This window comes from Diorhabda sublineata, chromosome 8, assembly GCF_026230105.1.
Source record: "Diorhabda sublineata isolate icDioSubl1.1 chromosome 8, icDioSubl1.1, whole genome shotgun sequence".
In the NCBI taxonomy this organism is placed as follows: Eukaryota; Metazoa; Arthropoda; class Insecta; order Coleoptera; family Chrysomelidae; genus Diorhabda; species Diorhabda sublineata.
In genome coordinates, this window is record NC_079481.1 from 10956979 (window position 1) to 10970808 (window position 13830).

General features: G+C 35.4%; 1 protein-coding gene across 1 annotated transcript in view; it reads right to left on the minus strand.

Annotated features, from left to right (window-relative positions):
• Nucleotides 1-1743: 1743 nt before the first annotated feature.
• LOC130448080 (uncharacterized) overlaps nucleotides 1744-13830 on the minus strand; it is a 167237-nt gene continuing 155150 nt past the window's right edge. The window contains exons 5-9 of the mRNA XM_056785270.1: nucleotides 13460-13560; nucleotides 11358-11594; nucleotides 9754-9973; nucleotides 6759-8215; nucleotides 1744-2591 (exon numbers count right to left, since the gene is read on the minus strand). Coding sequence (XP_056641248.1) covers nucleotides 2309-2591; nucleotides 6759-8215; nucleotides 9754-9973; nucleotides 11358-11594; nucleotides 13460-13560 — 2298 coding nt within the window. The 3' untranslated portion in view covers nucleotides 1744-2308. The remainder of the gene's footprint in view (nucleotides 2592-6758; nucleotides 8216-9753; nucleotides 9974-11357; nucleotides 11595-13459; nucleotides 13561-13830) is intronic.

Consider the following 13830-nt stretch of genomic DNA (forward strand, 5'->3'; position numbering starts at 1 on the left):
ATATCGTACACGACACCCTGCATCGCATCTAGCTACCTGATATCAATTGTAATTGATAAAAAAATACATTCATCTTCTGTTAATCTTATACAAAATCCAGGTTCCTCAGAAAATTCAATTTTTGTTGGTTGTTTCCTCCTGAAAGTGTTTTCATAGCGCCTGTCATATCCGCAACCCGTTATACGACGCATAGATAATATAAAGACAAATTTTATAAAATGAAACCTAATACTTTTACTTATTCTATGATTTTACGATTTTATCGTTGTCTACCGAGCGATGCCGGAAACTATGGAGTGTAGAGAAGGAGTAACGTCTCTGGGTTAAAAAATGTGAGCTGATTTTTTATGGGTAAATAGGTGGCGCTGATTATAAAGGGTATTCGCTTGAATTTTACGCGCTGATTTGAAAATAACTGTATAGTAATGCTTTAAATAATGCACCGTTATAATGAAATTAGTAGTATTAAAATAATGAAACGATTAACAAAACAGAATCTCGTTAAATTAACTTTATTATTTAGCTATTTATTTGGTTTAGATAATACATATATTCTAATATGAAAAAAAGTAGAATGATGTAACAATAATTAAATAGTATAAAAAAAACATTTTGGTTGATTAAAATAAAATATTGAATTTTATCCGTAACTAATATAATAATTATAGCGATATAATTAGATCAATAAAAATAATAGAATAATAAAAAAAATATTTCGGTTCATAAAAATAAAATGTTGAACTTCATTAGCAACTAATATAATAGTTATAGTCATATAAAAATATCAATAAGAATAATAAAATAATTGAAAATAAAACATTTTGGTTCATAGAAATAAAATATTGAACCCTATCCGCAACAAATATAATAATTATAGTTTTGTTAAAATATCATTGATAATTAGCTTATGCAAGCAGGTACAGAAATATATCAAGTTCTTAATAAAAAATAAAAATCTAATAAGATATTAAGGATTGCACAGCTTTTCACATGAATATAATCAAACGTCAGTCACAACTTTGATAATTTCTTATACAGTAAGTGTTTAACTTCAGATCTAAATCCCATAGTACAATCAGCGCCACGTATTATCCCTACAGAATTCAGACCATATTTTAAACGTACCGTCCATAAGAGACGTTCCTCCTTCTCTACACTCCATACAATAAATAGTCCCGTTCATGTCTTTCCGCAACCAATTCTAAAATATGGTGTATGATTGGTTGCCTACCATTAAGGGTGAGATTAAAAGTTTATAACGATTTATATTCAAATTTAATATTTTTTAAAATAGCTATCTAATGAAATCAGAAATAAGAAAGTATCCAAAAAACAACAAGGTATCATGTATTTTTTTATGGAGATTCCGAAAATCCGATTTTCATGACTTTTCACCACTTTTCGTCGCTTAATGATTTTTTTTCGGAGAAACTGATAGCTTTTCTGGGATCCTCATATTAAAATACCTCTCTGTGTGAGATTTGAGCGAAATCGGGGACAAAAATTTTTTTTTGGTATTTTTTCAACATACTTCGAAAGTAACATATAGTATTATATATTTTCTTAAAAGAGGCTCTGAAAATCATATCAGTTTTTGAATCCTTTAGTATCAGAAGAATACGATCAGGAGCAACTAGTTTTTACATCGTACATCTCCTCAGTCTTATATTATCCGGAATTGAATCAGTTTTGGATAGGATTGTTTCTTGGGAACGGTATACGGGTGTTAGATGAAAGAATCTGTAGAGATTTACATTTTTATTGTTCTCAAAAAATGTACCTTCTTCTTCTACTTACAATATAACAAAAAATATAAAACACAAAGTACATAACTGTTACATCTAAATCATCTCCTTTATCAGTACCCATAAAAACTTCTTATATTACAATACATTTACAACAGATATTGTCAGTCATTGAAATATTACTTTTTCTCAACCTTGTACTCAACATCACATGCGTTGAACCATTTTCAACATTTCTATGCGTCCTAACCTAGAAAATGTATAAACATACACGTCTATCATTTCGTTTAAGATTGTTTCACATTATTGCGTTCAATTATGTATAATCACTAATTTTTTGCTTAAAATGATCATTTATTGGTTGTTTTTTTAACATGTGACATTTTGAAAGATTGTCATCCCAGCTAGGAGTTGTCCTGTTGGATATCCTTGTTTAAAATGAAAATAATCTTATGAAATAAAAATTTTCAATTAGTTTTTGATACCAATAACAATCTTTCAAACTGTATCATCGCCTTTTACAGTTTTTATTTAGCACAAAATATTCCAATTGGCGACTTCTTTCAACAGAAGCCGCTTTTAAACTCTAAAAAAGTATGTTCCGTCACTGACACCATCACGTTCTTCTGTTCCTGTCTCCAATGCCTGAAAGCGTAGAAAACTGCTATGACTACCAACACTAGAGCAACAACAGCAACTGCGGAAAGGGCGGCCGAATTCAAATAGGCAGTGGGGAATCCTCCTTGAATTGAACAGTTGGATTCTTGTTCATCGTTACCAGAAGGACAGTGGCGAAGACCGTCGCACCAAAGGTCAGAACTTATACATGCTCCTAGTTCAGGACAACTGCAAAACAATTTATTTTTCTATAAATAATTTTTTTTCAAGAAAATTAGTGGTTATAGTGATTAGAATATAAGGTGCCTTGGAGCAAGCGTTTCATTGACAATAACATAAGCTTTTAACTTTGAATCTTCAAAAGTTTGTAAAATGACAGAAAATCGAGGAGGTGTAAGGAAATAGCAGGAGCGACTTATTTATGACAACGTACACCTCTTTACTTTTATATTATCCGAATATCAAAACAGATTTATCTAGTGATAACAAAAACTATATTGTTAGTAAAGTTCCGACGAAATTCTATGGAAAATTACGATTTTCTATCAAGAGAACAGAAGAGCGAGATGTATGGAAATATGAGGAGCAACCAATTTTTATACCGAATACCTCCTCGATCTTATATCATCCAGATAAACAATAAGATTTTCGTTGAAATAACGGAATATAAAATTTCAACAAAAAAACCTATGATTTTGTATCAGGACCAACAGAAAAGCAAGGAGTTATACGGAAATACTAGTAACAACTAATTTTTAAACCTCCTCGATCTTCTATTCTTCTGATACAAAATGTGACTTTTTTTGCAATGATGGAAATTTGTAGTTTTAAATGGAAATTATCTAAATCTGAACGAAAAACTGAGATTTATATCAGGAAAACAAAAGCGAGGAGGTGTATGGAAATATTAGGAGCAACTACTTTTACATCGTACACTTCCTCGATCTTATACTCTCCTAATACAAAAAATATTTTGTTGATATGACAGAAACTATGTAGTATTAACTAAAAATTTCCACAATTTCAACGAAAAATTACGATTTCATATTGGAATATCAGGAGAGCAAGGAGATATACGAAAATATTAGTATCAAGTAATTTTACCACCGTAGATTTTTTCAATCTCTTCTCCAATCTCCTGATACTAAAGCAGACTTTTGTTGATGGACAGAACTTTGTAGTTTTAACTAGAAATCTTTGAAAATTCACAAAAAAATCACTATTTTGTATCAGGACTAACAGGAGGTATACCAAAATACCAGTAGCAACAGTAGCAAATTTCCACAATTTCAACCAAAAATCACGATTACGAATTTTTACACCGTACGTCTTCCTAAACTCCTAATACTAGAACAGACTTTTGTTAAAGTGAACATACTTTGTAATTTTAACTAGAAATTTTTGAAATTTTACAAAAAACTCACGATTTTGTATCAGGACTAACAGAAAAGTGAAGGGGTGTATGGAAACATCAAGAGGCAAGTTTTACCCTAAAACCTCCTCAGTGCTATTTAAACATTTCTGCTAAGGAAGACAAGAAAAAAACTAGCTGACTATTGCTAGACTTTAAATTTTGACCCGCCTTTTTCTTACACTCTGTATTAGTATAGAGTTATCGAATATTTTGGAGCTGTCCTAATTGTTTTCAAATCATTGTGGCAAATGGGAATGAGAAGAGAATTAAATTGAAAAAAGAGAAAATTTCAAAACAAAGTTATACACCTTCAATATATCATAATATTAATTAATTAACAACCCTTCAAATTTGAAATAATAGAAACTGTCACATAAATTCAACGTTATATTAGCCGTAATCGTAGATAGGCGTGAAGGGTGAGAACAAAATAAAACGTTACGGATTAGGTGGTTAATAAAAAGTTTATCGTATTAAAGTTCGAACCAGACCGAAAGATAAATTCCCAAATGATATATAGTTAGATGAACTTTGGAGGGTTCTCGAAAAGAAAAAATATACCTTCGTCCTTAGAGGTTTCTATGAAATTGATAACTTTTCTCACAAAATATGGATGAAAAATATATAGAAAGGTAAATGGAGGTAACGAAAATATTTGTGGTTTTATCAGGTGATTTTTTTTAGTTTAAATATTAAGACATAATGAGAATAATAACTCTATCGATTCGGGTAATATTTTCGACGGCTTCAGTTGCCAGAGATCTTCATCGTCTATTTCATTCACTTCTCGTGAAGCTGTTGAGTGAAATTTCTTATTCCCAGTTGCTCAAAAGCAAGCCAGTCTTTGTACCATCGAGAGCTTGTAGGATCTTTGGATTACAGCCCAAATTCCTCTTTGCAAAGCTTCTGCACACCATCATGGCTTTTGAGGCTTTTAGTGATTATCTCTTTTTCATGTTTGTTCCAGAGTATTTTCCCTTCCTATTCCACTCGATTACTTGCACGTCTAGCTTGATGGGCTTGAGGTTGAGTTTTTTCTTTCTAGTGAAGGAAATTTGGTAGGTCTTGACGTTTAACTCCAACGATCGACACCACTTTTTGTATAGTTGAGTCCTCTTTGAACTATTGGAGACGTTGTGATCGTTAAATAATTTTCTGCTTAGATCGTACCGTACTTATACAAACGTTGAATCATAACTAGATGCTAGAAGTGATACACTAGCTTATTATTGAGGTCAGAATTTCATCTTCCTTATCAGTGTGTCTCTGGTGGATTGAACAAACAGAATAATCTTCCTCCTATAGTCCCATAGAGTTTTTTTTTGAGAGATATAAAGATCTATGGCGCCAAGGCATCAAATCGACTTAAGCTACACGTTCTCTAATATTGACAAGTAAGAAACATGACATTCAGATGAATTATCATGCAGACCATGTGGTTTCATCACTTTCTGTATGTAACGTACGGCGTCATGATGTTTCTGATGAATAACAGAGGTGACCTACTTTCGTGAGCAAAACTAATTTCGAGAGTGTGGATGACATTCCTTTCCACAACTGATTTAGGATCTCTAGTTCATTCTCGCGGTCTTTCTTCGCATAGTTCCAAGTAAATCACGATCATAATTGAAGATTATGTTATGGTTTCAAGATGGCGTTTAATAGTTCTCTGTTTTAAGTGTAACTGAGGATGGTTCAAATCATTTGTACTGTGATTGGTGCATTGGTTTTTTATTAAGATCCAAATTTAATCTTCCATAACAATGAGTTTTAAGGAGGATGGAGTAAATTGAGTAATCTTCTTCCTGTGATGTCCCATACAAGTTTTATTGGCAAAATATTGAAAACAAAGGTATCAAATCGACTTAATTATCATTGTCTACATGTTTTCTTGTATAAACACGTGAATAACATGGATTTGACAACGTCTGATGACGTATCATGAAGACCATGTGGTTTAACACCTTCTGAATGTAACGTACGACGTCATTGTGTTTCTGATGAATACTAGAGGTCACCTACTTTCATGAGGAAAGCTTATTTCGAGAGTGTGGAGGAGATTACTTTTTCCATTGAGACCCAAATTCAATTTTCCATAAAAGTGTGTCTATGGAGGATTGATCGACTGGACTCGCATCATTTAGATCATTCGTAGAAGATTTCTACGCATTTAACGCCGTAGGACCGCGCGCAAACTATTCAGAACAGAACATCGCGAATCTACACTCATTTTTGGAGCGTTCTTCTTCTTCTTCTTCAACGCACACAAAGTGAGTAGATCGTATAAGGTAATGAACTCGAACAATTTCCGAAGGTCATGTGTAAAACGTTTTTACGCCTCGAGCACACTAAGCTGATGCGCTCGGGATGTAGAGAACAAGGAGGCCACATTAACCGGCACAAAACTACCTGTGACGAGTCCTTCTACAAGAACGGCGTCGAGAAGTTAGAGAAACGTTGCCAGGTATCCTGATAAAGCCAGACATAGTTGGGATTTTTGATTTTGATTTATTAGGCGCTTTCCATCTGGCGAATGAACGAGCCCCGAGTGTGGTCGAGCGCAGGCAGTATTATCAGTAATGTTCATTCCTCGATTGTTAAGCTGTGTACACAAGTTCGACATCCACATGGAGACGTGTCGACTGACATTCAGTTGGTAGCTAGCTGGACTGCCGCCGATCTGGTTACTAATATTCATTTTTAGCAAAAGTCGAATTGAGGTCGAAATGATTCGTCCACATTGCTGCTTTGATTCAGACCTAACCGATTCGGGTTCGGTTCGATTCGACACGACATGGTTCGACATTAGTTTGGATGCAGCTTTAGCGCGCGTTGCGTCGTAAGTTTTTGCGATTAGTTACATTAATAGCTAATCTAGTGAGAAAGTATACGAAATTTCAAATCAATAGGGTGATTAAAGATGAGTTAAAAATAGAAAATTTGATATAAACAGAGTGATTAAAAAAATATATGCTACTCACCTATGTGGACATTCCGGTGGAGTTATCATCAACATCGAATTAGGTAGAGCCAGCGCTGGATTTTTGGAAATTTCCATCCAAGTCACAGCGAAATTTCCACTTTCCTTCCTAGCGAATTCTATAATAAAACTCCTGGAGTTTTTATTTTGCGTCTTCTTGTAACTATAAAGAATCCATCCTTCGGAAAACATTTCTACAACTTCGTCTGTTTCGACGTAGTAAGGACAAATAACGTGAACGATTTCCGTTTTTCCTGCAGGATAAACAAGTATCCTATTTTTACTAGGACATAATCTCTTTTTAGTACCTTTGATTTTTAAGTAAATAAAATTCCCTTCCTCTTCCGGTTCTATTAACCAAGGTTGTTGAAGACAATACCTGACGCTCTGATTTTTATACGTCAGTCCTTCAGATTTGTCTTCACCATTTCTTATCGATATTTCCCCGCTAGAGCCTCTAAGTCTTCGATTATTCCAAGGATTAAGACAATTATTATCGTTTGGTATAAACTCGAAATTAGCGTCGAAAAAATAATTATTGTAATCTTCGATTATCTTCATTTTTTGTACAACAAATTTGATAACAACTTTACTCGATGTTTTCGTAATAACAGTGAACGGTTCCGATATGTTGTGACATAAACAATCTCTTCGTAATTCTATATCTTTCCAAGGAAATTCGGATATTTGTACATAAGCGACGTCGGTTTTTTGAGTTTTACATTCCCATCGATTCGCGTCTTGATCATAAAAAGAATGACACGTTTTAGAACCGAATTGTGCTTTATTGAAGGTGATTTTGAGTCTCTGTTGTTCGTTAGATTCAAACTGATACGTACAAATCAAATCTTCTTTTCCACCTCGTCCGAAAAGAAAGGTTATCTTCGGTGAATAGAACCGACCGTTCGGGCTCCTGAATAGTCTATCGCAAGGATTCTTAGACATCTGGATACCTTCCTGAGACAAATCGACGAATTCGTATCTCATAACGAAGTTCACGGGATATAAAACGCTTCCGTATTTGATCGAATGCGATATTGTCAAGTCAGAATTAGTGCTGACGTAGCTTTCGGTTAATCCGCACGGTCTGGTGATTCTGGTGGAGTTTTTTAATAAAGTGTGATCGCACAATCTGGGTTTGTCATCTTTACAAAATTGTCCCATCAACGGTACAGTATTTCGATTCGTGATGTCTCCATCCCAGATCTGGAGTTCGACGTTACAATCTCCTGTGTTAAAATCAGCGAGGCGTTCATTAATCACGTGATATTTGATGAAAGATATCCAGATGATATCTCGTGGTTGACCGCGGAAATGATAATGACAAGTCGTATTCGGTGGTAATGAATGGAGGGGATTTTTTAAATAACCTGATGGATTATCGAACGAAGTTACAACAAATTCGCATTTCTTTCCATGTTCGATGTATGTTGGTGATTCTTTATTGACGTACACGATCTGAAATGTTTGAAAAATTATTGCTACCAAACCAAACCGAAATGAGGTTATGTATGCAATAGGATAATTGATATTTTGAAAAAACAATTTCAAAAAGAATAAGAAGTTTATTGACAAAATGTTTATTATATATGAAAATACATTACTTGGGAATTTATTTCTTATAAATCACATCATCCATTACGATCACGGGATTCATTTAATCAATCACTAAAATTGTCTATGATGGTCGCCATTTCGTGACGGATATTTTCTTTTAAATGTGCCACTGAAGTAGATTTGTTAGCGTAAACTTTATATTTGACATAGCCCTACGGGAAAAAGTCCATAGGTATTAAATCGGAGCTACGTGGAGGCCAATTTATATCACTTCTCCTGGAGATAAATTTGAGCGTGGTCTTACTTGAACTATGATCTATGAACTATTAAAATTTTTCAGTTTAGGTACGAAGAAGTCTTCTAATATCTGCACATAACGCTCTGAATTCCTCGTACTAACATCACAGCCCATACGGTCACTTTAGTCGCGGCGATTTTACTTGTTGGTGAACGTCGGAAAGTGCTCAATCATCTGGTTTACGAAGTTAAGCCTCTAACCAGCATTTTGAAGTACCAAGTACCGGTTCAAGCCTAATTCTTTATGTACAATGTGAAATAATGATGATTTTTACACGTTTAAAACAACAATACGCTTCCGAACAGACAAGTTCGTCACAAACCGATCGAGATTCGTTCGTTCTGGAAGATCTTGGACGTCCGGATTTTGGTTTATCCAGTCTGAATACTGCGAATATTGCAAAATTTGCTACGCGCTACAGTCGTCGAATAATTTTTGTAAAATGGAAATAATGACTAAATTCTCAGACATACCTACGGCGCCTCTCTGAATAGCTGCATTCACGTAATAAGCATCATATTTCTTAGTATTTTTCCCCCAATATTGGAGGTGTTTGTGCACTATATCCACACTACCAATAAATAATGTTTATTTTAGCCTAAATTTTCCAAAATTTATACTACGGGCCCCCAAAATAGGCGGCAAATATTGTCTGAAGCGATTCTGGTTCATATGGATTTTCCTAGACGGTTTTGCGGCCATCTTTGATCGTTTTGGCCCATTTAAGTACCATAGACCTACTCAGCCGCTGCATTCGACACTTATGGTTGTAGCACGCGCGTAAAATGTGCGTTCGCGACAGAAATTATGTTACACTGTTAGTAAGCTAACACAGAATCAAGCCGCGACCTTAAAAAATCCAGGCGCGCCATCTACAGCGTTTGTCTCGATCATATAAGAACCGCTGTAGTAATTTGATCAATTTTATTATATCTAAATTAAAAACAAAAAATAAAATGATGATGATTGGAATGATCCATATCTATGCACAAGAGCTAAAGTCAATAAATGCAACTAGAAATCAATAGTGTAATAAATAGATATTCCTATAGCTTTTATTGACACCAAAAAGGCCTGTGGAACGATGCATTATCAAATAAATCAATATTTATTTTGATGTTATGAGAAAATTATGATTTACCTCTATTTCTAGCTCAAATCCTGGCAAATACGATATTGGTAATGGATGAAAAGGATTTCCATATGGTGATGTATGGAATTTCACTAGAAGTTCCGGACCGCTGCTGATGATTTCTGGAATGGTTTCACCGCTACATAGATGAGCTAGAGTAGTCGCGGTTTGTCCCCAACCGTCCAATATTTCCAGATAATCTTGCATCATGTTACACTGATCCCAAGTTCTGTAACAATATTTTTCAGCTTTGATTTTTCGTTCCAAGAATTTCAACGTCTACATTCATATTTGTAGGAACGTAGAAATAATCGCTCGGAGTTTATCAATTGGGAAAATTTCCTAAGTATACCTGAGTTTTTATATACAAAGTGAGTCTCAGTTTCATATGAAGGAATATGGGCACTAGAAAGAGAACAAGACAAGAAAAAGTAATTTGTTAGGATGAGGAAAATTCTAATAGAAGGAGGGTTTGTTGGAGTAGGCCCTGATATAGGAATCGCTCCTCTGCAGGGCTGGGTGGTTGCGTGGGATTGTATTTGCTAATTTTTCTTGAGGAGAAAAAGCGAAGATTTTGTTTATTTGGGCGGGTACAGCTCCGGCTGCGTTATTTCCTCTCGTCGGCCATTTGGCTGGGGAACCGGTTCACCAGATTACAGGGAAACCGCAAAAAAGTTTCAACACCGACGAATCGGCGAAGAGTGTGTGGGGTGGATTTGGGGAGTAGGGTTTTATCTGATGGATATAGGACAATTATCAAGGAAGTTAACGTAGACTCCATAGGGAGCTTCTTTTTGGGTTTTGAGTCGAGGGGCTGTATGTTGTGGACCCAGGTTTTCTCTAGCAACGAAATTATTTTATTGAATGGTACGAGTCGGCTTGGAGGTCATTTAGGCATCTGGGGATGGGGATTATGAATGTATTGATATAAACGGTGAATCACATTTCTATTAGAGAATAGGCTGCTCAGTTCAGGAGTTTTTTAAGAAGATATTCGGGTAAAGTACTCTATATTCGATAATATGGCCCAACTGAGAGCGAATTTCACTTTCAGATAGACGGATTCTCTACGGATTTCGAAGTTATCTCCCCAAAGTCTCAGGTGGAAGCTTTGGAGCTGATGTTTGAGCACGTGATTCGGATGTATCAAGATAATTTGAGTTTTTTGAGAATTGAGACTTAACATTTTCTGCACCAATCCCAAAAATTAGCTCAGAAGATTAGATTATAACCTCAGATTCATACCTGAGCTTAACAGGGTCGGATTATGTATGATCTTAACGATTTTGTCTGTGTTAGCTCATTTCAAACTCAATTTAATTTTCTCTTTAAACTATGAGGATAATTTACGACTTTTGGGTCTTATAGAATTTTATAAAGATATAAAATAAAGATAGTAATAGAAAACTCAGTAAAGCTAGAAGAACGAACAAAAAAAAGGAGGGTGATGCTCAATAACATCAAAAACGGTGTATTTATAATTTATTGTGAAGAAAGTCAAAGACAAACTTCAAATCGATAAAGTAATTTCAAAATTTTTTGTATATTTCGACATTTTGTGAAATTTTCTTTCTATTTAAAAAGATATTACTATGAGTTCGTTTTTCGCTTACCTCATTCCCCTGTCCCCGCCGTCAAACTTTCCGACGTGTTCCTTATAATGAAAATTGGCCTGTCTGACGGCGATCAGTGCGTGTTTCCCTTGCGGCACGTTCCTTTCACGCACCCTGTATTGGCAGCTTACATTTCTCGGGTAAATCCCCGGATAATTAGGACTCTGAATACGACAAAATCTCCTGGAGCAGCCTTCTAATAACCGATCGCAGTACGTTCCAGCGCTCAATTTACCCCTGGGGGCAACAAAAACGTCAATGGATTAATTTCATGTTTTTTTTTTGTAACAAACTACCGGGAAGTGAGCTTTATATATCTCTGAATTTCATTAGAAATTTTTTACTGGTCGATTTTGATGTGCATTATTAAGATCTGCGTGATTTTATTAGTTTTTATTTGAATTGACACAATTTACACCAGTTTTCGAATAAATTTAAGCTCTTACTAACTACAGACGACCTGCTATTTTCAAAAATATGGTTAGAACATTTTCATTGGACATAATTTCTGAGTTATCAAGGTATAAAACAGAGCCAAACATGTATGTAAACATTCACCGATAAAAATAAATGATTGAGTGCGTTTTTGGATCTGTAGACTTTAGAAAATCCCTATCATATAAAAGAAATCTCTTCCCTGCAGATTGAAAACTTGCTCGGGCTTAACCAATACCAAAAAAAGGAGAAAAGATCCGGTCATTGACAAGGACATGAAGAAAATCTTTAACCAGCAAATCTTGAAATATATTGAGTCTTTTTATATCATTAGCAAACGATTTTCGTGAACATATACCAACCGAGGATCTTTTGCCCTAACCATCCACGTATGGATTGGAACTATAAAGAAACACGGGGAGTCCCGATCGTACTGGACAGCATTTGATAGAGTTCTCACTTATCGGCTGGATTAGTACCATCAATACTGGCAATACTTGCTAGCTTGTTCAGGATTTTGTCCTACTTTGACATAAAATCACCATAATCTTAAATTCGCTTGAGGTTGGGAGTGATATGTCCTGGTATAGTCATGTGGCTGAATTATACTACCTAGATTAGTATTTGCAAAACCTGCTCGACAGGCAGACGTGGTTCATGAGCACCGAGTTCGCCTGAACATCCATAACGTCAATTTATCAGGACTTCTTTCTTTGAAGGAGTGCAAGCTTGTGCTGAAGAATGCATACATTCTCCCAATGTATGTATACAGTTAGTTAAATTAAGAAGGAACTCTGTTCAAGCCTTTGGTTCTAGCTCAGTCATAGAATTCCTCAATTGAGTTTCTGTCGCAAGTGCGTTTTCCTGGTGGAGATGCAGTCAATTTACGAACATGCCTCTCTTTTTGTTTTGAATCGTGCACCGAAGGTTCTTCACCATCTAATAGTAGAGATCTGCATCAATTGTTGTGCCGACAGACGGAATTTGCTTAAAGTTCTTAAGCTATGCCGAGCTTGGATGTTTACGGTGTCAGGAAGTGGACCCGGTCTCGTCTCCAGTCACAACAAAGTCACAAAATTTCTCGGTTTCGTAGGCATGAAGAAATTCGCGGGGCGGTTCAACAAGTTGCCGTTTGTTGTCATTCTTTTCCGGAACTATTTTGCTTATTGTAAGCGAACTACCAAAATGTTTTGAACGAAGGTGAGGTTTTGAAATATCATCTTTCGATCTTTCAACGTTGCTTCTTCTATTTTCGCAATTACTTCATCCAAAAACCGGTCAGAACGTTGTCTGTCGTTGAATTCTCTATTTACTATTTACAGACTGGTACATCTCACATAGAGAGGAATGAATGTCTACAGAAGGAACGTTTTTGGCACAAAAACTACGAATCACACGGTGTAATTCACCCCTGACTTGAGAATCAGACAAGGATGAACGTTGTGGACAGTTCGCCGGGGCAGGAAATGCGAGCCAAGCTATACGCGAAAACATAACAACGATCCTAGCGCTCGCAGCTCTTTGCGAACATTATTTTTTAGGCAAACCTCGTAAAATTATATTTGTATCTCGATATAAAGCGCCAGCTTCGTTTGATTATCGTTCGATCGGGAAAAACATTGCTTGTTAATTTTTTTTTGTGAATATTCACGTTAATTTGTTCCTACCTGTATGATCGCTGCGTGGAGTTTCCGTATCTTATCCTTGCATCGCTCGACTTCAGGAATTTGTAGGAGAGCTTGAACTCGAACTTGTTTCCAGAATTTTCCTGGAAATAAAACTAATATTGTAGCAATTTATGGACGATTCGAATGGCTGCAAGCAGATAAAACCAACCATCTACGCGAATTAATGGAAAAAGTTTTTAATGTGTAGACTGGAGACATTTTGAAAATAATAAAAGATCGTTGTACGTGAAACGAAACTCAGAAATTCAGATTTGATCTTAAAAAAGAGATAGAAGACTCATGGTACAAGATCCAAGATTCAGTCGTATATAAAGTGTTAAAACAAATATTTTTGTCAGTTTCTTGTCGTT